Source organism: Schistocerca cancellata, chromosome 6 (genome assembly GCF_023864275.1).
Source record: "Schistocerca cancellata isolate TAMUIC-IGC-003103 chromosome 6, iqSchCanc2.1, whole genome shotgun sequence".
Classification (NCBI taxonomy): domain Eukaryota; kingdom Metazoa; phylum Arthropoda; class Insecta; order Orthoptera; family Acrididae; genus Schistocerca; species Schistocerca cancellata.
In genome coordinates, this window is record NC_064631.1 from 285,356,743 (window position 1) to 285,380,731 (window position 23,989).

The 23,989-nt window shown below is 37.2% G+C and overlaps 1 protein-coding gene across 3 annotated transcripts in view; it reads right to left on the reverse strand.

The window, feature by feature from the left end:
• Window positions 1-23,989, reverse strand: part of LOC126088530 (INO80 complex subunit C) — an 87,160-nt gene that overhangs the window by 14,168 nt on the left and 49,003 nt on the right. For 2 of the 3 annotated variants that reach the window (XM_049906698.1, XM_049906699.1), the window contains exon 4: window positions 17,189-17,256. The exons of the other annotated variant lie outside the window; for it this stretch is intronic. In XM_049906698.1, the coding sequence (XP_049762655.1) occupies window positions 17,189-17,256 (68 nt within the window). The remainder of the gene's footprint in view (window positions 1-17,188; window positions 17,257-23,989) is intronic. 3 annotated transcript variants of the gene reach the window in all.

Below are 23,989 nucleotides of genomic sequence, written 5' to 3' on the forward strand. Positions count from 1 at the left end.
TGACATGCAGGGTCCATGGATTCATGAGGATGTCTCCATACCCGAATACGTCCATCTGTTCGGTACAATTTGAAATGAGACTCGTCCAAGCAGGCAACATGTTTCCAGTCATCAACAGTCCAATGTTGGTGTTGATGGACCCAGGTGAGGCGTGAATCTTTGTGTTGTGCTCAGAAAGCCCATATTGATGATGTTTCATTGAAGGGTTCGCACGTTGACACTTGTTGATGGCCCAGCATTTAAATCCGCAGCAATCTGCAGAAGGGTTGCACTTCTCTCACGTTGAACGGTTCTCTTCAGTCGTCATTGGTTCCGTTCTTGCAGGATCTTTTTCCAGCCGCAGCAATATCGGAGATTTGATGTTTTACCAGATTCCTGATATTCACGATACACTCGTGAAATGGTTGTACTGGAAAATCTCCACTTCATCGCTACCTCGGAGGTGCTGTGTCCCATCGCTTGTGCACTGAGAATAACACCATGTTCAAACTCAAATAAATCTTGATAACCTGTCATTGCAGCAACAGTAACCAATCTAACAACTGTGCCACACACTTGTTATCTCATAAGGGTGTTGCCAACTGCAGCGCTGTGTTCTGTCTGTTTAGATATCTCTGTATTTGAATATGCATGCCTACACTAGTCTCTTTGGTGCTTCAGTGTAGTTGATGCAATGTCCAACTATCCATATATTTTGCACGTGCACTGCGCCACAACGAAGGTTACTGTGTGGGCTCTCACCCAGGATTCCACAATCGAAGGACTTCCCCTGGATGATCGTCTCTGATAATGGCCTACAATTAACTTCATCATTGTTTCAGACACTCAACACTAGCATTGCTATTACTCACCTTACCTCCACTCTGTTTTACCCACAGTTGAATGGGGAGGCAGAGCGTATGATCCACACATTTAAGACTCAGTTACAGAAGTGCTTGGTGGATTTATCAGCATACTCAGCATTGCCTCTGCTTTTCAGCACCTACATGATCATCCCACTGAGTGGCCGCAGGCCAGCAGATATCCTCCATGGCAGTCAGCCTTGGGCACTGCTTCGTCTACTCTGCCATGCGATGCCTTTACATCTTTTGAGTTATGTTCTGGGTGATGATGTCTCGGTGCGCATTTTTTTTCGACAGTCTAGGTGGGCACTGGTAAGGGCGGTAGCCAGCAGTTTCTCTCTCTTCTGTAATCAGAACCAGCTGTACCCTCGGTGGACCCCTGAACTACCTCGTCCACAGCTGCTGCAGCCACCAGTGGAGAACCCTCCAGCAAGTGCCGCCCCAGGGGCCAAGTGCCATGGGTATGCCTCAAGTTGGCAGCTTCACTAACATCAACAAAATTTTTAAGGTGCCTGTTTTACAATAAACAAAGATGTTTATTAACTCTGACTCTGGAGTCAAAATTATGTAGAGGCACGCCTAGTATCTGGTAGCCCTCTCCATCAAACACTTTAAGAAATTGTCAACTCAGCCACAACATATCTGCCTATAATTACCTATGAAAATATATTCCTTGTTAAATTGCACTCTATTAACATATAATATGTTTCTAAAACAAGGGAAATACATGGTCATACTTATAACAATTTATTGCTGTTTTCATAATTAGGTATTATTCTTCTTCATTTAAGATGTATTAAAGAGTTTGTGAAAAGTTTGCACTGCTGGTATGGAGTACAGTCTGAAACAAGAATCAGGCAACTTTGCAACAGGGGACAAACTTCTTTTGGTACTCCTTTTATGGAAGAATATATCCTTTGTGGCAATTGTAGAAAAGAAAAGTCTGATGCTTGGGGAGCTGATGTGGTAGCTAATGTAAAAGGTTATAAATGCAGCAAGTGTGGTGCAACATTTCACAGCGACATGTTACCCAATGTCTACATAGTCAATGAATGATGATTGCGACAGCTGAAGCTTTTTTTTTTTTTTTTTGCACAAACAGTTTGTAGGATTTTGTTATTGTTTGCACATTCCGACTGGTATGGATGGACACCACACGCCTTCAAAGTGGGACGATAATGGCTGTTTAGTGTGTGTTGCAGGACCTTCTGTGTAGTACAAGTGGTGCTGGGCCCCTACATTCTAGGCCAGACCTGTTTCTGGCACAATGTCTGTGCCCTGCGGGTTGCCTGCAGGCATTCCTCTTTCAGAGACGGTTTATGCATCTCATCCGTACACGCACATTTGGATTGAGGCTCAATGCGAGCAGGCACCACCAGGGAATATTACCATCATTCACAGACAGTGAACACAACAACAATCACAGTGCTGCTATCGTATCTTGTCTCTGTGGCTCAAGTGGTCATCAAGAGCCCATGGGTATTTCTCTGATGTGGTATACTTTTGCCGTGGTACAACCTCCAGCAGGCAGTTGGAGTCGCAGCTCCGTTCTGGGGCACTCACCTACGGTGTCCCATCTGTTGCAGCTTCAGCGAACTCTGCACCATGTCACATCACTCCACAATGCTGTCCATCTGCGACCAGCACCCCTCACAGGACCCAGTGCTACAGAGTAATTGTGCATCAGTTATCATCACCAATGTTTCTTTGGACTTAGAATTTGTACTCATCTCTGATCAAGAACTATTATTTCTGTCTTACATGGAACTATAAGTCTCTGCGATGAGGCAGCAATAAATGTTCATTGTCAAACTAACTGTGGAAATACCAATCATTTGCATGTAGTCCCCCAAACTGGTTTTGCATTGATTTCCACAATACCAACTCAGTGCTTCTCAGGGTTGCCCGTCTTCTTCTTCTTCAGACTGTTACCATTAGAGAATAAATTAAAATGGAAAAAGAAGATTATAGGGTCATTCCATATCAAATCACCCAATAAAAAATAAATTTTACATCCACCTCCTTAGATTTTCATGAAATTTGGCTCAAATGGTTCTAATACCATCCTGACAACACCTGCAATTTTTTTTGCTGTATCTCTTACAGTTTTTTTTTTAATAAATTTTTAAAGTTTTTATGTTTTGCGTTTTCTGAACCTTCGGAAATGGTCAATTTAATTTGTATTCAAAACTTTAAATTTGCTTATCTTAAAAACTCTTTTAGATAACATCATGAATTTTTGCAGCAAGTTTATTTATTATACGTATTTGAAGATAAAAATGATGCTATTAAAATATATTAATATTTTCTATGAAAAAAATATATATATATGTATTTTTTTTTTCTTTTTTTTTTTAATGGATGTTTTGTTTTATAAGAATTGCAATATCTGGAGTCTCAGATCTGATAGAATGCTCAAATTTGTTTTAATTTACTCTTAAACATATAGGCTACTTGATAAAACAAAAATAATGATGGCTTTTTAAATGATGCTATTAAAATATATTAATATTTTCTATGAAAAAAAAATATATATATGTATTTTTTTTCTTTTTTTTTTTAATGGATGTTTTGTTTTATAAGAATTGCAATATCTGGAGTCTCAGATCTGATAGAATGCTCAAATTTGTTTTAATTTACTCTTAAACATATAGGCTACTTGATAAAACAAAAATAATGATGGCTTTTTAACATGTTTATTAATTATAGTAGATTACATTAGAATTATGTACGAAGATAGTTTACTTACGACACTTATGTATAACCCAACTGATTGCTTGAAACATTGAATTTTTTGAGTAATTTTGTCTTTTTAATAAACATTAATGCTGATTCTAACTGTTTTTCCACTTCATCCAAGAGCTTTCAGTTCTTTTGATACAGTCTTTTTTGAAGTAATACATTCTCCCAGTGCCGCTTGATTGAGGTGCGTCTACTACACAGACTATGTGCTCCAAAGGCACTATGCAGGAATCTTCTCTTTCAGGCCAATAAAATGAAGCAGCGGGTCCTGAAGGATGTAGAAATAGAATTTCTGCATCTTCTTCATCATTGAATATTGTTTTTACCAGTCCAAAGTACCAGTTACCATCATAATTTGCAGCCACATAGCAATTTATGGATGGTTCAACACGAACCCAATCAGAAGAAGAATGGAAAGAAAAGACTAAGGAGGGTTTTACACTATCTGTAGTCCTTCTAATTTCAAGGTTGTTTGTTGGAAGTGGTTTGAAGTTATGAAAACTTCTAGTTCCAGGAATGGTTTGGGTTGCTGAAAAACGTTTTTCTAGTTTTAACCGTAGAAAATCAGCTTCTTTTTTGTCAATAAAGTGAAAATGAATGTTCTCAATATTTTTTTCACAAACCTTATACACATCGATTGCTGTCATTATTTGTTCTTTGTCTGAAAGCTGTAGACTGGCTTTCCTTAAAATTCTTTTAATAGTTCCTCCTAGGCCATCACAAATTGACTTCCCATGACTTGTTGCAAAAAAAGAGTGTTGGGCCTTCAAATTAAAGTCTCTCAAGTGTTCAGTCAAATTTTTAAAACTGTTTCTATTTTTGTACTGCCCAGCACAACCACCTGTAAAGTAGTGAGCTGACTCAATGTCAGTATGATGTAATGACAGCCACTTTGTAATTTCTTTTTGTACAAAGTTAACAAAACCAGTGTCATGTTCTTGGTCATCACTAATAAAACAGTGGTTGGAAACAAAAACATTGTTTTCCTCATTTCTTAGAAAAACTCCAACTGGATGTAGAGTACAACCACCTCTATTCCAGTATTAACTTTGGATCTCATTTTGTATAACAAAGGAATAATTTTCACTGAAATCCATCACAATAATTGCTGTTTTGGGTGGTGGGTCTTCTTTCAATCTTTTAAAGGCTGCTGATTGGGATTTTGCTATAAACGAGTGTGGGGTGAGCTTTTCCAATGACCTAACCAATAAAGAAATGTAGTCTTCAACACTGATAGACTGTTTGATCATTTCTGCCCTGTCTGTGTTAACCCACTGACTGATTACAATTTCTTCTTCTAAATCATAATCTTCACTTAGTTTTTCAGTTAAGCACTCTGTTAGTGCAGTATTTGCAGGACAGCTGTTGCAATGATGTAGCATGCAGTTTTGGTTTTCTGTGTTGCACACAAGCATCTTAATTAGGTCTTTATAAGTTTCTTCAATTTTCACAGCATCCAGTAATAGTTTAACATTCTGGTGGATACTGCATACACATACAGTGTGTGTGCCTGCAGCACCAGCAAGGATACACCATTTAGGTCTCAAGAAACAAAATTTTGAAAATCCTACTTCTACCTCGGGATTCTCCCATTTGAAAGAATAATAGAGTTCTCTCAAGTTACACAAAATGAGTCTTTTTTGTATGTACTCATTTTTTTGAACACTTACTTTGTCTTTTGTTCCAGGTAGCACTCTGGAACTTTCATCCTTTTCATAAAAATCTGTTACAAGTCTTACTGTATTTTCAGAAAGAGTTTTACCTTTTTTTGGACCAGGAGTTTCCAAAATACCCTTTTCAGATTTTAGCTTTCTAGCTTGTCGCACCATGTACTCACTTACATTAAATTCTTTCATCACTTTATTTCGACTCCAAGAATCTGGAGCCAAGGTCAGAATCTGGATTTTTCTAGACCTCCCAACAGATGAAATCTTCTCTTTCATAAGAGAAATCATTACATAAAAATCCTTTGCTTTCTCAACCACATTTTTATCTTCTTCGTCATCATCAGAACTTGGTGCATCATATTTTAATGCTTTTGAAACCGCCTTTTTTTGCAGTCTTTTCAATACTGCTAACCTTCCTTTTAAAATAAGACCCTTTACTTTGTTCTGACAAGCCATGAAGCTTTATCGGTGTTAAACCTAAATAATCAAGAGCAATGTTTGTTTGTACGAGGGATTCATTTCTGGATTCCAATGATTCTAATTCAACCACGACTTCATCATCTGTTTCACTTTCATTGACTTCAACTCTTAATTTTTCCTCACAAAAGTTACGACATGTTGAGCAAAGCTTTTGTCCAGGTTTTATGCTAATATTTTTTGTCAGTAATTGTTTAGAAAGATCCAAGCCTACACTTCACAACAATTTTTTGATGGGCTTTTTGTGTTTTTTTAGTGGGTCTACACATGTTGTTTGATACTTTTCAAAAACATTTAAAAAGTAGTAGCTGTGGTGTGAACATATATTCTTAAATTCACACAGATTAATTCCAGATTGTAAGTGGATCAAATCTTTTTCTTCCTCACTCAATTCTGATACGGGTTGTAACTTTTTTGAAGGTGTGTAGGTTGTTTGGAAACAGTCAGATTTTTTAAATAACCCTACACTACAGGTTTGAATACCTGACATACTGATTTCACTTTTGGTCTGATTACTGTTCTGGTTACTTTTATAGGATATTGGAAAAGAATCTCTGTAAACTAAGTAACAGTACTTAATGAGAGTTCGAATAAACTTAATAAAATACTATCCAAGCACTATTTAACACTGTAATAATTTTTTACTTCAAAACACAGGAGTAACAATACAAAATCCAAGTGTACATTGTTACTCCAAGAAGACAAAAACGTATTTTCGGTGTCTAAGTCACTTGGTATTTTTTATTTTTAAAATATAATTAATATTATTTTAAAAATTAGATAACTATTAAACAGGTTAAAAAGCCAACATAATTTTTCTTTTATCTAATAGCCTATACAATTAAGAGTATTTTAAAACAAATTTGAGCTTTCTATCAGGTCTGAGACTCTAGATATTGCAGTTTTTGTAAAACTAAACATCCGTTAGCTTTTTTTAAAAAAAAAAAAAAAAAAAAAAAAACCTTGAAAATTTTTTTTCATTTGGAAGAATTTAATATAATTTTATGGTAATTTTTTTTAAACATTTAGATATAATACACAAACTTATTCCAAAATTTCGTACTGATATCTTGAGTATTCTTTAATATACAAATTTTTTGTTGTTGTGAGGACACGTTTAAGTTACAGTTGCCGACTGCTGAAACAATGCCAAATCTAAAAACTTTAAAAATTTATAAAAAAAAGACTATAAGAGATAGAGCAAAAAAATTTTACAAGTGCTTTCAGGATGATAAAAGAAGTAATTGTACCAAGTTTCATCAAAATCTGACGTGGTTGGTGTCAAGGCCTGGGTGACTTGACATGGAATGACCCTATATTAAAGACTATATTCTGAAAGGATATTTGCTACTTACTATATGATCACAGAGACTGTGGTCATGTGTGTGTGTGTGTGTGTGTGTGTGTGTATTTCCGGTGATGGTCTTCTTGGCTGAAAGTTTACTTGCTGACAGTCTTTTGTTGTGCCTAACTGTGAGTCAGCATCTCTGCTATATGCTGAATAGTGACTATCCTTTTCATAATATTGTCATTATTCCAATCCGGATTTTCCACTGTTATATTAAAAATTAATTGAGAAGAAAGTGACATTTTTTAAGAGAAGAATTTTTGACGAACATTGCTGTTGCCCTTAGCAATGTGTTCAACACTATTATGATGAAGTGGTTCAGTAATTAAATCCTAGAGGGACTGATGAACTTTAAAAGAATTAATATGTTAATAGATAACAATTAAATCACTCAACAAAAATTATGTTGAGGAAGAATTGAGTTCCACAAGTTTGAAGAATCAGTGGCCAAAACTATAAAGGACTCAGACAGTTTTATCAGGTCTAAAGCTACATCACAGCAGCTGGCTGTAGTGATGCCTGCTGCTTATCAACCAATAACCACCCAGTTCACAGAGTACAGTGATCCGGCATTGTGTCAGCATAGCTACGCACCATGACACAAAATAAACTTTCATGAGCCGTGTTGTGTGGTATATTTCTTTTGCTTGTGGTGGTTGTGTGTTGTGGGTAGTTAAAAGTGTATTTGTGTTTATAGGATTGTTTCTAATGGAGTTACTCCTATTGGTGTGATAGTCACTAGTAAAGGAAAATTAATTTCAAACCGAATATTGATTTAGCTGTACGTCAGTTTGACCACGAGTATGTAGTCATTTTTAAAAGATATATTCAAAACCTTTACCAAATATTCAAATAGGCTAGATACTAAATTAGATGCAGGTAAGGCTGAATTAAAAGGAGACCCAACACATTCAAATACTGATGATCAAGGTGTTAGATTTTAGAAGGCATTTTTGGAAATAAATATAGAGTTAAATGTAACTAATGCCCAAATTAGAACATATAACTGACTCACGCAAAGAGGGCATAGAAATAAATAATGAAATCTCTAAATTACAGTCTGCCAGTGTAAACAAAACAATAGAGTTACGTTTTGGTGTATTTGCACGGTCTGATTTAGTCCTAAATCTGTTAACTGCAGGTCTTGTTGAGTTAAATATTATTCCAAAACAAACTTTAGGCATGAGTGTTGGTCTGACTATTCTAAAACAAAGTTCAGGTTTATGTAAGGTACAAGTTTCCTGTGCCAGTTCGTCAACTCTAGAGGAGTGTAATAGCAATTTCTTCAAACTAAAGGTATGACAATATGTTAACTACTGAAAAACCTCTTTCATCAGATGATGTAGGTAATCCAGCTGTTTGGTACAGATTATTTGATATTAATGTACTTAAACTGGTGGAACATGTATTTGATAGATTTTTGTCAACAATTTCAAAATGACTGAGTGGATTTTTGCTGTCTATTAACTTTTGGTGACAGTTTACACGATGTGTATAATATTTTCATTAATACAGATGACTTAGTATTAACATCTAGTGAAGTGATTATTTATGAAAATGACAGTGTTACATTCAGTTGGCATACCACGCCTGAAATTTATGTTATGCCAAACAGAAACTTTAAATGTTTGACAAAAATTAAAAAGAGAAAGGAGATTTCATGTACATTCTAATGTGCATAGAGTTTTCTTTCCTACTGTCAAAGATTCCGCATTTTCCATGATAATACCTGTAGTATTTTTGAATGGACAGTGTGGTGCAGCCTTCTGGTGGGAGAGACCGTCACTACAATCACTTGGCGCTAAGTAGCAGCTTTGTTGACTACATGCTACTATTGCACATGAGTATTCTTTTGTTATTGTGTATTTTTCAAAACTTATTTCATGAAAATATGTAGCTCTGGCAGACAATATCCGTAAGTGTCGTTTACATGGCTTTGCTGTGTAATAAGTTTTGGTAGCACTGCATGTTTCTTTATCTATTGTTACAAAAGGGTAAAGTCCACTGAAAAGAATGCTGGGACTTGGTGCCACCCTGTTGTGATTATTGCCAAATGACATTATCTGATGCAGTATTATTATTTTTTGTAAGCAAAATAGGTAGTATGTCAATACAATCATTTTCAGGAACAATAATGAGGTCAAGAATACCCAAAGCAGTCTATCTGACAGCAGACAAGATTCTTGCAAATTACAGACATGGGTCTGTTGACCAGACAGTGAGAGAAGACAAACTAATTTCTAATGTAAAATATTATGAAAAAAAGGTAGCCGTAACTGCATTGCCCAAGATTGGGAAGAGTAGTGAAGCAATTTAAATCACTTAATAAAAGCAAGTCTTCTGGTCCAGACTGTATACCAATTAGGTTCCTTTCGGAGTATGCCGATGCATTAGCTCCATACTTAACAATCATATACAACCATTCGCTAGATGAAAGATCTGTACCCAAAGAGTGGAAAGTTGCACAGGTCACACCAATATTCAAGTAGTAGGAGTAATCCACTAAATTACAGGCCCGTATCGTTAACGTCGATATGCAGCAGGATTTTAGAACATTTATTGTGTTTGAACATTATGAATTACCTCGAAGAAAATGGTCTACTGACACACAATCAACATGGGTTTTGAAAACAAATGGTCTACTGACACACAATCAACATGGGTTTTGAAAACATTGTTCCTGTGAAACACAACTACCTCTTTATTCACATGAAGTGTTGAGTGCTTTATTGACAAGGGATTTCAGATTGATTCCGTATTTCTGGATTTCCGGGAGGCTTTTGACAATGTACCACACAAGCGGCTTGTAGTAAAATTGCGTGCTTATGGAATATCATCTCAGTTATGTGACTGGATTTGTGATTTCCTGTCAGAGAGGTCACAGTTCGTAGTAATTGACGGAAAGTCATCGAGTAAAACAGAAGTGATTTCTGGCGTTCCCCAAGGTAGTATTATAGGCCCTTTGCTGTTCCTTATCTATATTAACGATTTTGGAGACTATTTGAGGAGCCATCTTCGGTTATTTGCAGATGACACTGTCGTTTATCGACGAATAAAGTCATCGAAGACCAAAACAAACTGCAAAACGATTTAGAAAAAATATCTGAATGGTGCGAAAAGTGGCAGTTCACCCTAAATAACGAAAAGTGTGAGGTCATCCACATAAGTGCTAAAAGGAACTCGTTAAACTTAGGTTACACGATAAATCAGTCTAATCTAAAAGCCATAAATTCAACTAAATACCTAGGTATTACAATTATGAACCACTTAAATTGGAAGGAACACATAGAAAATGTAACAGGTCTACTAAGGAGACTGCCTACACTACGCTTGTCCGTCCTCTTGTAGAATACTGCTGCATGGTGTGGGATCCTTACCAGATAGGACTGACAGAGTACATCAAAAAAGTTCAAAGAAAGGCAGCACGTTTTGTATTATCATGAAATATGGAAGAGAATGTCATAGAAATGATACAGGATTTGGGTTGGACATCATTAAAAGAAAGGCATTTTTCATTGTGACGGAATCTTCTCACGAAATTCCAATCACCAACTTTCTCCTCTGAATGCGAAAATATTTTGTTGACACTGACCTACATAGGGAGGAACCATCACCAAGATAAAATAAGGGAAATCAGAGCTCATACGGAAAGGTATAGGTGTTCATTCTTTCTGCGCACTATACGAGGCTGGAATAATAGAGAATTGTGAAGGTGGTTCAATGAACCCTCTGCCAGGCACTTAAATGTGATTTGCAGAGTATCCATGTAGATGTAGAAGCCTAAGGATCAAAGACAGATTCAGGTTCCTCATCTAATAGTAATCGACTACTACATCAAAAATATGGGTGGCAACCTGTTTGACCGTATAATGAGTTATTACAGGATCAGTACCACACCAGAAAATAATTTTTACAACTATTTTTCACTTCATACATCTGGGAATTGCAAATGGCTGGATAAAGTACAGGACTGATTGAACTATGAATGATTATAAAAAAAACAGTTACCTGCAGAATCTTATCTTCAAACAAAGAGCTGCACAGCATTTGTTAAGTGGTCAAGAGGAACAACATTCTGAAGAAGAAGAAGAAGAAGAAGAAGAAGAAGAGGAAGAGGGAGACGACGACTTAACTCCTAAAAGGCAGGCTATTGCCCTCACAATAGTATGAGATGTAAGAACACTGTCTGCACAAAGAAAATCAAAATAAAGTGCCAAGGCTCTTCAGCTTTCCTTTGTCTAACATCACAGAACGCCGGCAGGAGTGGCTGAGCGGTTCTAGGCACTACAGTCTAGAACTGCGCGACCGCTACGGTCGCAGGTTCGAATCCTGCCTCGGGCATGGCTGTGTGTGATGTCCTTAGGTTAGTTAGGTTTAAGTAGTTATAAGTTCTAGGAGACTGATGACCTCAGAAGTTAAGTCCCATAGTGCTCAGAGCCATTTGAACCATTTGAACATCACAGAACAACTCTTTCCCTGTGTATCATCAGAAACAAAATTGTCACAATTTATGTCTATTTTTAAAATTCATTATCAGTGTACGATTCGAGTGATATTTGCCAAATAAGATTGTGTTTTGTTAAGTAAACTACCAATTAATCATTTTTTTTCTTTTACATTTTTCACTTTCTTTCTAATGCTTAATTATTTGTCACCAACCCGCAGAGTTCATTGTAATGGACACTACTTGAAGTCATGGATTTTTTATTACAATTCTAAAGTTTTTTGCAAATTCCCTTCCACTGCTTGTTGTTTCATAATATCTGCTGGGGGAGGGGGGGGAGAAGGAAAGGGAGAGGGAGGGGGAGGGGGAGGGGGAGAGAGAGAGAGAGAGAGAGAGAGAGAGAGAGAGAGAGAGAGAGAGAGAGAAGGCAACTGCCATCAGGTCTCAGGAGGTTAAGCAAAGTATCTGGGCCAACTGATGTACTCAGAAATGTGTCTTAGGGCATTACACTTAGCACATTCACCTTCTGGCACACACCTTTTATGTTTACTAGTAATCATGAACAATGAAGATATCTGTATATTTTGTAATCATACTTGATAAATTTCTGAGCAGAAGTGTTTTTATTAAAATGTTTAACACTTTATAATTGTTTGATAACAAATAATTACAAATAACATTTATGTTACATGAAAAAAGTCAAATGTACAGTGGGTGACATAATTTGTGAGACCCCTCGCCTTTTCATTACGCTAAACTGGAAACCTGTACTGTCTGCTACACAGCATAAAAGACAAGGAAACACAGTGCTACCGATATACAACTCACATTTGCCCCAACCATACCTTACAGGAAACAAAAAGTGAGATACCAACTGGAGCAAAGTTAGGTGTTACCAACAGATGAATTTCAAGCAAAAATAGTTTAACAAAAAGGACAATTTTTTTTCCTCCATAAAATAAAGATTTTTCATGATGCGTGTATTTTTGCATGACATTATGTGGAGTTTTTAAACAGATTTAGTAAGTGATGTGCTGTTTTATTTTTCCCACAGTGTTTTACACTCTTCACAATTAACACATGCTTTTCTATATTCCTGTCATCCTTCACAGACTGGCAGTGAATGCAGACATCGATAAGACTTGAGAAAATCCATAAACATGTTTATTAATCGGTATTAAGATGATTTTGAGTCTACATGCAAACCATGTTGTGTATTAACATACTCCTTGTAGTTACACTAAGAACAATACAAATTTTTCCTGTAGTTTCTGATTCTTAAATCTTTAAGGAAAGTGAAAATCACTAACTGTCTGTACCAGTACTAACAGCACTTCTACATCAGTGGGATAGACTAGAGGAAACCTGTTTTATACCCTCTGTTATGAAGTGCTAGAGGCCACTGATCTGAACCATTTTCAGACCAGCTGTGTGGCAGTTTCCATCCACATCTCTCCCAGGCACTTGGGAGGTGACAACTGTCTGGTGTAGCAGGTCACCGGGAGTTTTTTCGAAAGTGCAGATTTCATTTCAATTGTTGTCTGCACTAGTTTCAACACTTAGAGTACACATAACAACTAAAACATTAATTTAAATGTAGGGCAAATATGTCACAGTGGTTATTAGTTGTACTGATAGTGTATCTAGAGAGTGCAGATAATCAAGGAACAAATTTAATAATTTTCAGAACAGCAGTGGCAAACTTAAACCTTCTTCTTATACATAACTGCCATAAATAAATGCCCACAACTAAAAATGTCGACAAATGAGTGTGAACGTCAGTGCTGCAGCTAGTTGATTCAAAAATGGCATTTTATTAAAATAATTTATCACAATAACATGCTTGGACCTAATACTAACACACACAATTATTTGAAATGACAACTCAAAGCACCAAGTTTTGCCAAAATGATAAGCTTACTTATTAACTTTGACCAGTTGGTTAACAAACACGGACTTCTGTCGTTTGTGTCCTGACCTTATCATGGTTATATTTATGTTGGACTTCTATATACTGCTCCTTATGTTTCCACCAACAAAAAGAAAAATGCATATGTAATTTTAATAACAGCAAAGGTTAGCAAACACACCAAACAAATTAATGTGCCCATTCATATCTTGTTCTGTAACCATGAAAACATCTGTACAATATGAAAAGAAACAGAGAGCTGTGTAGAACCATCTGTTCACAAATGGTTAACAACACTTTTTCATTTCTTATTTTTTAATAATGACATAAAAACTAAATTTCATCTGTAAGTAACATTTAGAATTTTCATTTGCTGTGACTTCCGTCCCTATCATGGTATAATATACAATGATTTTCATCTTAGTTGGTTGGAGCAGTCATCACGTTTAAATAGGATTCCAAACAAGGGTAGACCCTGGCATTATTCACGGAATATTGTACAATCACCAATTCACCAGACCTCTCATACTCAAGGAAGTAATGTGAAGAAACATAGACATCCTGTATTTTTTTAAACTGCATTTCATCTGATAAAAGCACCTGTCTGATGGAGCTGAAAGGATAATTTAGTTTACTTTCTTAGGGCAGTATTACACTATCATATTTCTTTGTCAAAGTTGATATGTCAAATAATTATGTCAATGAAATAAATACGATCAAATCTAGGGCCCTGTTGTAGATTTGATCATAAAAGTAGTTCGTCTTCTGTTCTTTGCAATGTGAAATGTAACCACTTGGAGCGCTGGTGTTGCTACAGCTATTTGACGTCTCTGTAGTGTGTCTGTAAATATGGCTTCAAAGTTGGTGTGTCCCTTCGACTCTCTTTTTTTATTTTTTAATAAACTTGCCTAGACAAGAGTGGGGGTGAGCAAGAGGCACAGTGCATGCTATTAATTGTGTGTTGATAGGCAAGTGGAATATGTTGCAGGCGACTTCATGTCCACAATCACAGCTACAGCCATCCACCTCTACATCTGTAAACATTCAGGCACCTTTTCAGCAAGCCAGAATAGAGAACAGAAAATAAAAAATTCTTTCTTAGCTGTCCATTCTATTTTGTTTATTCTTGAACTCTAGATGCCACAAGTTAAAAAGCACTTCACCTGTTTCATACTTTTTATTAATTTTGTAGTTGTTGGAACACTAATTCCATTAATTAAATTATTCAAATAAAAATTAGTTCTTATCACCCATATAGTGTACAAAACATTTATTTACATTCACATATTCCCCCTTTCAGTGCTTTATATATCGCTTCACACCTTTCTGGAATTATTTTGGTTAATGTTCAATGTGATAAATGGTTCAAACGGCTCTGAGCACTATGGGACTTAACTGCTGAGGTCATCAGTTCCCTAGAACTTAGAACTACTTAAACCTAACTAACTTAAGGACATCACACACATCCTTGCCCGAGGCAGGATTCGAACCTGCAACCGTAGCGGTCGCGGCAATGTGATATTCGAGTGTTGTATTGTAAACTGGAGTAGCTCTCTCCTATGTCAAGAAATCCCAGTGCCACACTTTGCCTGTCTTCTGCACATATAGCATTTCTCAAAAGAGTATTCTCTTTTGCAATACGAGAAGCCACTTTACTGAGCAAATACTACACTTTCATCCATTCGTAAATATGTTATGTCCTCCACAAGAAGCTCACGTAACACTTTTTGCTGAATGCTTGTACTATCTCGACATAATACCTATGGCTTCATTCAAGTATGTTTCCTTTTTTTCCGCCGCTTTTCTTCCAAACACACACATACAGTGCAATTGTGGTAGTAGCAACTGCAGTGCATAATAAGATGTTGTTGTCCGCCATCTTGAAATTTGATGAAAAATATGATGACAGTGTAATACCCCTTTCTAGCGCCACATCAAATATCTTTTTCAAACAAATGTGATGAATACTTGATCATATCTTTGATCAAATCTTTGTCAAAGAAATATGATAGTGTATTATCGGACTTACCCCCTGCTCATAGAAAAACATTTTACAAGCATTCCTGTCAGAGAGCTTGCGGCATTTTGTCCTGATCAGAATGATTTTTTGCATGAGAATTCCCCCTCGATTCAGCAGACAGTAGCCACCAGGCAGCCTGCACCCACCCATTTGAATGGAATGCTGTATGCCTTGTGGCTACGATCTATAGCGTACAAGCATAAGCTCACGGCATAAGTCTATTTCCATATTTTTGCCTCAAAGTAGACTGTCTATATGCAGTCCACAGTCAGAGAAGTTACGTTACAACACTACCACAAAATTATGGAAATGTAACAGAGGAGTAGATGTATAATGAAACCCACTTAACAAATTATACACTGCCACACTTTAGACAGCAAAATTGTGTATTCACAGAAAGCTAAAACTTATCTTGGCAGAAGAAGAGAAATACATGTATTAACAGCTGTGTAATTCTGTAAGTTTTTCACCTTCAGATCAATGACTGTCAGAGAAGAGGTAAAAATTTTGTCTCGAGAGATGTTAGAACTGCTACCTAAAGCAAAATTCATCCTGCTAGCGAACAACTGCATCATTCAATACTCCTTCATTGTTCCAGTAATGGCTAACGTGGATGATTCCCAATGCAAACGCGAAGACTGGTAGTAGTACTGCTTTGACTGAGGCTCCTGGACTTAGAAACGTAAAGTTACTAACTGGACATCACCCCTTAACTGAGAATCATTCAGAATATGAAACCGAAATGACAACAAAACACCAAGTTATTATAGTACGATAATTCCCAACACTCCAGGAAGCAAACTGACCATCACATTATTGCCAAATATATTCTGGGATGTTGGAACATCTTAAACTAGTGGTACGAAGAAAGTTTCCACAGTTGAGCTGTTTCTTGATAGTCTAGTATTTGCGTTTCAAAGACATGGAGCAGGCAGCTGCCAAGTTGACCAAACAAAAAGGCCAATGAGTGTAATTAGCATTACTGGAACTAGGGGTGGAACTAAAGTGCAGTTACTAATATTATTAAGATTCACTGACTGCAACCATAAAACCAAAAATTTAGAAAATCGGGAAATTTATTGGGGGACCTTCCACTTTCGTAGCCGATGCAATTACTTTGTTTTTATATCTTAAGCATACTGCAAAGTGGAAAACACATTCACCTGATGGAATTTTTTCTTCCTTTTATTTTCCAGCATCACAAGTTGTTGTAATGTAAAGATTAAGAGTAGATAACGTTTTTTCTTTCTTTGTGCATTATAAATTTAGAAACCATTTTTTTTGTTATGAATGCTGTTATTAGTAATTTCGTGAAAGCAATGTCTAACATAATGTTTCTAACCAAGAAAGTGAAATGGGCTCAAAACCAATTAAGAAATTAACCCTGAATGTGAGTGTAAAGTAAATTGTATTCCAGCCTTTGTTAACATGAAAGAAGAAACAATTTTCTTCAGAATATGCAAAAAGATATGCTTACAATATTGTCTAGAATTGTCTTCATTAATCTAACTTTCATTTTATGTTTCTAGGCAATCTGTAACATTTGCCAGCCAGTGGCTCGAATATTTTCAATTATCTTTGGTCTTTAGCAAATTTAGTGAGGTTCATGAGAATGCCACATGGAACTTTCCACAGAAATAAAAGGAAATTAACTTAATTCTCTAACATAAATCTATTTAATGCTAAAACAAAGCCCTTTGGATGTAGAATTCGTTTTTCAAAAATAAATACATACTTACCAGTAATCCAGATATGTCAGAGTACTTTTTAGAAGGCTTGAATGATGGTGGTGCATCTATATTACCATCTGTGTGAAACAAAAGTGGTATAAATTGAATTTTTGTGAACTGTTTACTTCCGTACATGCTTACTTATATAATAGATTTTATATATGCGAACTGTAAAACGACATATACAATTATTCACTTATTTACTACCCATGGAAATTACTACTTAATTTTTACAAATGCACAATGACACTTCCATACCAACAGTATTAATGTGAAACTTTGTTTGCCTTTAACCTTTTTAAGACTAAATTGCTGAACTGATTACAATGAAATTTGGTATGGAGGTAGTTTGGACACTTAAGAAGAACATAGGCTACTTTAGAAAGTGTGTATTACAAGATATTTATTGGTTTGAAGAATTTATGCAAATTAGAGAAAAACTGTATTCTTGGTCTTTGGTATAAAATTTGGGAAAATGCTTTTAATGGTTGATATATTCTACACAATATAATTCAATGTAATGAATACAGTGCTTATGCAATCCTCAACATGTTCAATCATCACTTTTATAACATAATAATATAATATAATAGGGGAACACTTTTTTTTTTGTTTAAAGCAAGTTACTGAATTTAAAATGTGGCTGTTCCATCAAAAATGTCACCTGTTGTATTATAGAGGATCAATAATGATTTTGATGAAAAATGAACATGTTAAATAATTACCATAGATTCTTTTTAACTTTCTGTAAATCATGAGCAATTTGAAATGGAGTGGTAATATGAAACTCAGTTAAAATAAATAATAAAATAAACACTGCTAGTTATATTTTTATTAATGATATTATAAAACTGAATTTTGAAGTAAATGGAAAAAAAAATCACAAATTACAGTATAAATTTGTAGTAAAATTATTTTTATGAGCTATAAACAACAATTAGGATTCACAATTTACAATTCTTCATGAACAAAAGTCACAAATGAACATTTCAGCCTCACACCCTCTGTACAACATATGACCCCACTCCTGACACGTAGCACACTGAACTCAAAGCTCTCCAGATTTTGACTTTTTAAATGCCTCACCACAAGGTCTGGATCATCGTTTTCAGGAACTTCTTTCCCAACAGATTCCATCAGGTTTGAACTACCAGAAGATAGTTCTATTTCCTCTTCCTTGTTACAACTTTCATCCTCATTTCTTTTTGTTGTTGAGAAGAATCCTCATTTCCCGGAGTCAACAGTCTTCTCTCTTGTAGATCTTTTTGACATTTTGCTGGTTGGTCTTGGTGACTTTTGTTAGGCCTATATGAGGGAGGAACCTGAATTTATGCCTTTTCTTCTGTAAGTTCAGTTCAATTTGTTTCTTGTCTGTGGAACAATTCAAAGAGTTTTTATAGAGCAAATTGGTTGTGATAATAGCTACAAGGGCTTTCCGACCTCTGCCTGATGTTTTCTTTTTTGAACTCGGGATTGGCAAGATGTGGCGTGACTTGACACAGCCTACAGATGTTGATGGTTCTACTGTCTGCTCCCCCCCCCCCCCCCCCTCCCCAATTTGACTTCCTTCAAACTGCCTCTGCAATCAATTCCAGAAGTTTGTAGGTCATCATTTTCACCATCACAAAGTGCTTCACCACTGTTAGCAAACTGTTCTACTTCATGTTCAACTGCAATGAAATCAGCTTCTGTGAAAATACCTCTGTTTAGAAGACAAATGATGGTGCATTTGAATCTATTGACTACTACTGCACCACTTTGGATTCTGAAGTATGCCCTTCCGAACTTCTCCACAATTTCATAGGTGTCCATACTATCTGTTCTTAGTGACTGTAGTGTGTCTTCAGGGGGCTCATGAAAGTCCTATCAAGACGCTGTAGTCTGTGTGTAGTACGACGTGGCAAGCAGATAATGTTTACATGATTATCTTTTGCTTTTATTATGACTTCTCTATTCCTGGCATGAGGTTAATGCTTATCCAATGTGAGCAAGATAGGGTACTCAGTTGTAGGTTTCATATGTTTAATGAAGTGGGTAAACCATTTAGTGAATAGATAGGTCTGTACCCAGCCTTAAGGATGACATTTTCCAATAGCTCCTGGAGACACACCTTTCATCAATCTGCATGACTAACTGGTGGGAAAAAAAAAAAAAAAAAAAACATCAGAGCCGTGAAGTTACCACCTGCTCTCAGGCATGTGATGATTGTCACAGGAATTCCCCTCTCTGCAACAGTGAGGGCTCCTATCTGTTTGCTTCCCTTCACGCCAATTACATGTGGAATTTTTGTTTGCACTACACTAAAACCAGACTCGCCAACACTAAAGATCAAGTCAGGAGACTAACAATCTTTAAGAGTATTTGGTTTCCGGAAGATCAAAAAATTTCACGACACTCTCTCGGTTAAAGCTGGTAGCATGAGAGAGTGATGTTCGTTCATGCTTTCTTACTGAAAGCTGACTCTTGTGTCTGTTCATGAAGTGACTGAATCATGCCCTTCCAGCCAAATCATCAGTGAACAAATTGGTGATTTGATTTCTTACTGCCAAATGATTAGCCATTCACCTCACGTTATTACAAGTGAGTCTATAAAACTTCTTTTCCGTCAACAGTCAATACTCAACAAGATCATTTTCAATTTCTTCGGGAAGAACAGGTTTTCTACTTAATTTTTCATCTTTTAAAGCATTTTAATCTATATCATTTCTAGCCACCATTCTAAAGAGTGTGGCTTTTGATATACTGAAACATCTTGCTGCTTCATTTAGAGTTTTAGTTTTATCATGACAACCATTATTGCTTGAAACATATCTTCAGGGTGCCATTTTTGTCATATTCTCATTTTATAAGGCCATAACGTGGTTCTTGGCATGGCGACTTTTTTTTTTTTTTTAAAAAGAGGGGCTGTAACATGGAACAGCATGCTTCATATTTCCACCCAACGCCATTTTTGAAACTAGCTAATGAAACTAGACTTTGAATAAACCATTTCCAGTAACTAAAATTATTGTTTGTAGGTTTAATTCTATTACTAAATCATAAAGCATAAACAGTATGCTAAGTTGTAAATAAGGTAGCAGAAAAAATATCTGAATCTAAACTCACAAAAATTTTGGAGGTTGGGAAACAATGTGTGCCCATAAAGAATGAGATACTGACTCTGCTACCTCTAATGATGGAAACAAAAGATTATGATTGTGATAGCTGAAGCTGGCACCAGATGGCATTATTAGTCTCCAAATATTACGGTGTTTCATATTAAAACCCTGTTACCACCACTTCCCCTATAACATAACACAACACACTGCTCAGAAGAGGTATGGGAAAATGAATTTGGGCATCTGCCACACAACACTGAGCAAAAATTGAGGACTGGGTATATTACCAAATGATACCTTTATCTTTCACAAATTAACAAAACCAGAGAAGGAAAGTTGCTACTCACCATATAGCGGAGATGCTGAGTTGCGATAGGCACAGTAAAAAAGATTCACACAATCATAGCTTTTGGCCATTAAGGCCTCAGCAGTACACACACACACACACACACACACACACACACACACACACACACACACACACACACGTCTGCAGTCTCAGAGAGCTGAAACTACACTGCGAGTAGCAGCACCAGTGCACGATGGGAGTGGCGACTGGGTGGGGGTAAGGAGGAGGCTGGGGCAGGGAGGGAGAGGAATAGTATGGTGGGAGTGGCGGACTGTGAAGTGTTGCAGTTTAGACGGAGGGCAGGAGAGAAGGAGCGGAGGGGGAAGGGGAAAGTAGTGGAAAGGAGAGAAATAAAAAGAAATTAAAAGATTGGGTGTGGTGGTGAAATGACGGCTGTGTAGTGCTGGAATGGGAACAGGGAGGGGGCTGGATGGGTGAGGACAGTGACTAACGAAGGTTGAGGCCAGGAGGGTTACGGGAACGTACGATGTATTGCAGGGAAAGTTCCCACCTGCGCAATTCAGAAAAACTGGTGTTGGTGGGAAGGGTCCATATGGCACAGGCTGTGAAACAGTCACTGAGATGAGGGATATCATGTTTGGCAGCGTGTTCAGCAACAGCGTGGTCCACTTGTTTTTTGGCCACAGTTTGTCGGTGGCCGTTCATGTGGACAGACAGCTTGTTGGTTGTCATGCCTACATAGAATGCAGCACAGTGGTTGCAGCTTAGCTTGTAAATCACATAACTATCCCTCCCCCTCCCCGCCCCTCCTCCTTACCTACACCCAGTCGCCACTCCAATCATGCACTGGTGCTGCTGCTTGCAGTGTAGTTTCAGCTCTCTGAGACTGCAGACGTGTGTGCAAGTTGCGTTTGCGTAAGTGTGTGTGTGCGTGTGTGTATGCACACATACACACACTGCTACTGCTGACAAAGGCCTTAATGGCTGAAAGCTATGATTGTGTGAATCTATTTTATTTGTGCCTATCGCGACTCAGCATCTCCGTTATATGGTAAGTAGCAACTTTCCTTCTCTGGTATTGTTACATTCCATCCTGGATTTTGCATTGTTTGGTCTTTCACAATTAAGTACACAACAAAACATAATTACATCCTTGATCATTTACATAAAAATAATGGAAACGCTTGACACACGTCAAGAACAAAGTAGAAACTATCTTTCATCCCATCATGCTACGTGCTTTTCATGGGACTTTGAGAGCATCAGTAACATGTATCCCTCCATGAGCATTTATGACTGCCTGAAGATGTGTCATGCTCAATATAAGGCTATGGGGGTCACCCTGAGGTATTCATTCCCATTCTTCAATGACAGCCCATGAGAGTTCTTTGAGAGTCTGTGGTGGGACAGGACGACCACGAACAAATCTGTAAAGCTTGTCCCACATATGCACGAAGGGGTTTAGTTAGGGACTCTCCACAAGCCATTCCGTTACTTCAATCTGCAGGCGTTGCAAGACATCCCTACTGATGCCCATCACATGGGCACTCGCGTTAGAAGGAATTCAGGGTCACCATCGTATTTGACAGCCATTCCACGGTCCAACAGGATCTGTTTGGGTGCAATGCCTAGTGGTAAAGTGACCATGAACAAAGGTAAGTTCCATATGGCTGCCAACACCAAAACCTCACCAAACCATCATAGAACCTTGGACATCTGTCGATTTCCTGGACAACATCAGTCAGATACCACTCACCACGGGTCTCTGCGCACAAACACAGCCAGAGGATATCTGGACTTATCTGTAAATAACATGTTTTGCCAATGATGAAGTTGCCAATTGACATGGACGCAGCAGAACTGAAGGCAAGCTGCAAGATGTTGTCATGTCAAGCGAAGATCTCAGGCCATGCAATAAGACCACAAGTATCAAAATAGATTTAATGTACTGGGTGTTGAAACACGTGTTTCCCTAATTCTTTTGAACAGTGTATTGTAAGCACAAAAGTAACTCTGTCTGTTATGTTTTCACAAGTAAAGCACTGAACTAGTTTCAGTGAAATTTGGTAGGGATATAGGATGGACCCTGAGGAAGAACACAGGCTACTTTAGGAAATAAAAAACAACACATAAGACAGTGAAGTAGGGATTTTGAAAATCAGTTTTTACATCAGTGAACATAAACCATGATAAAAAATTATTAAATTTGCTGCATAATGTACATGTTGTATAATGTAATCTCATACTGATTTGCAGAACTATGCATTCCTTGATGTAAAATACAACACAATGCAGCACCACAAAGCAATGTGGGAGTAGGCTGGAATCAACAGAGCCAAAAGAAGGAACACCTCAAAAACGTGCAAAAATGTGTGGGGAAAAATTGAACATAAAATACTGTAAGTAAAATCAGCATCCTCTATAATGATCTGTTTTTTGATCTAGAAAACTAGTCAAGTTGCACATATTTTTTGTTACACACCATAGATGTTATTTTCTTTCAGTTAATTGAAATATGTTTGGTGACAAAATAAATAGACATTTTCTTGTAGTTGCAAGCATGTTTATACAGCAGCCATAGACAATATGGCTACACAAATGAAGTTAATGCCTCATATTAATACATAAACAGCACTGTAGAAAGCAAAGCTATGCCTTCACAAACTGTGGTTAGACAGTAACGTGATAACATAGTCCATGAGCAGCAATGACCTTTATATTCTTGCTTGTCACAAACATTTGGCTGTTTATTTCTGAATATGGCAAGATTTCCATTGCTGTTGTGTGGGGCCCTTAAAGCTGCAATTACTCTACAGCACTATTGATTACCAAGGCTGGTTACAGTGTTAATCTGAAGTTGTATGATTTCTGCTGATTCAGCTGTAGGGAGCCCAGAGGACACTGTACTGTTCTCTTTCAGTATGCTTATATTGTCAGTGCTGTAAGAACTGTAAATTGTAGCAATCAATAACATATGCATATTAAAGGCATGGCTCAGTTGAGAAACATGGATCTATGGGTCCACAATTCCCAAATGGTTCATACAGGCAATATGACATCATTCTCATGCTAGAAATTAAAGCACAGCAGTTCTAACCACCAGACTTTCAGGGGACTGAAGCAGAGAATGTTTCACAACTGGAGCAACAAGTTGCCCAGCACATGCACGAGAAACATGATGAAGGCTGTTCCATAAAAACACGGGAGAACTGCCGGAAATCAGTAACTTCCTGCCACGATATTTCGGTGCAGAGTCTTCTGGCCATCTTCAGGTGAATGCCACTGTAGTAGTACTGGCGAGTACGCGCTGAGCTCCGCTATTTAAAGCCTTCTGAGGTGACATTGCGCATGCGCTGCTCAGCGTGCGCGTTCATAATGGCTCCATGCGCTGCGCCTCGCGCC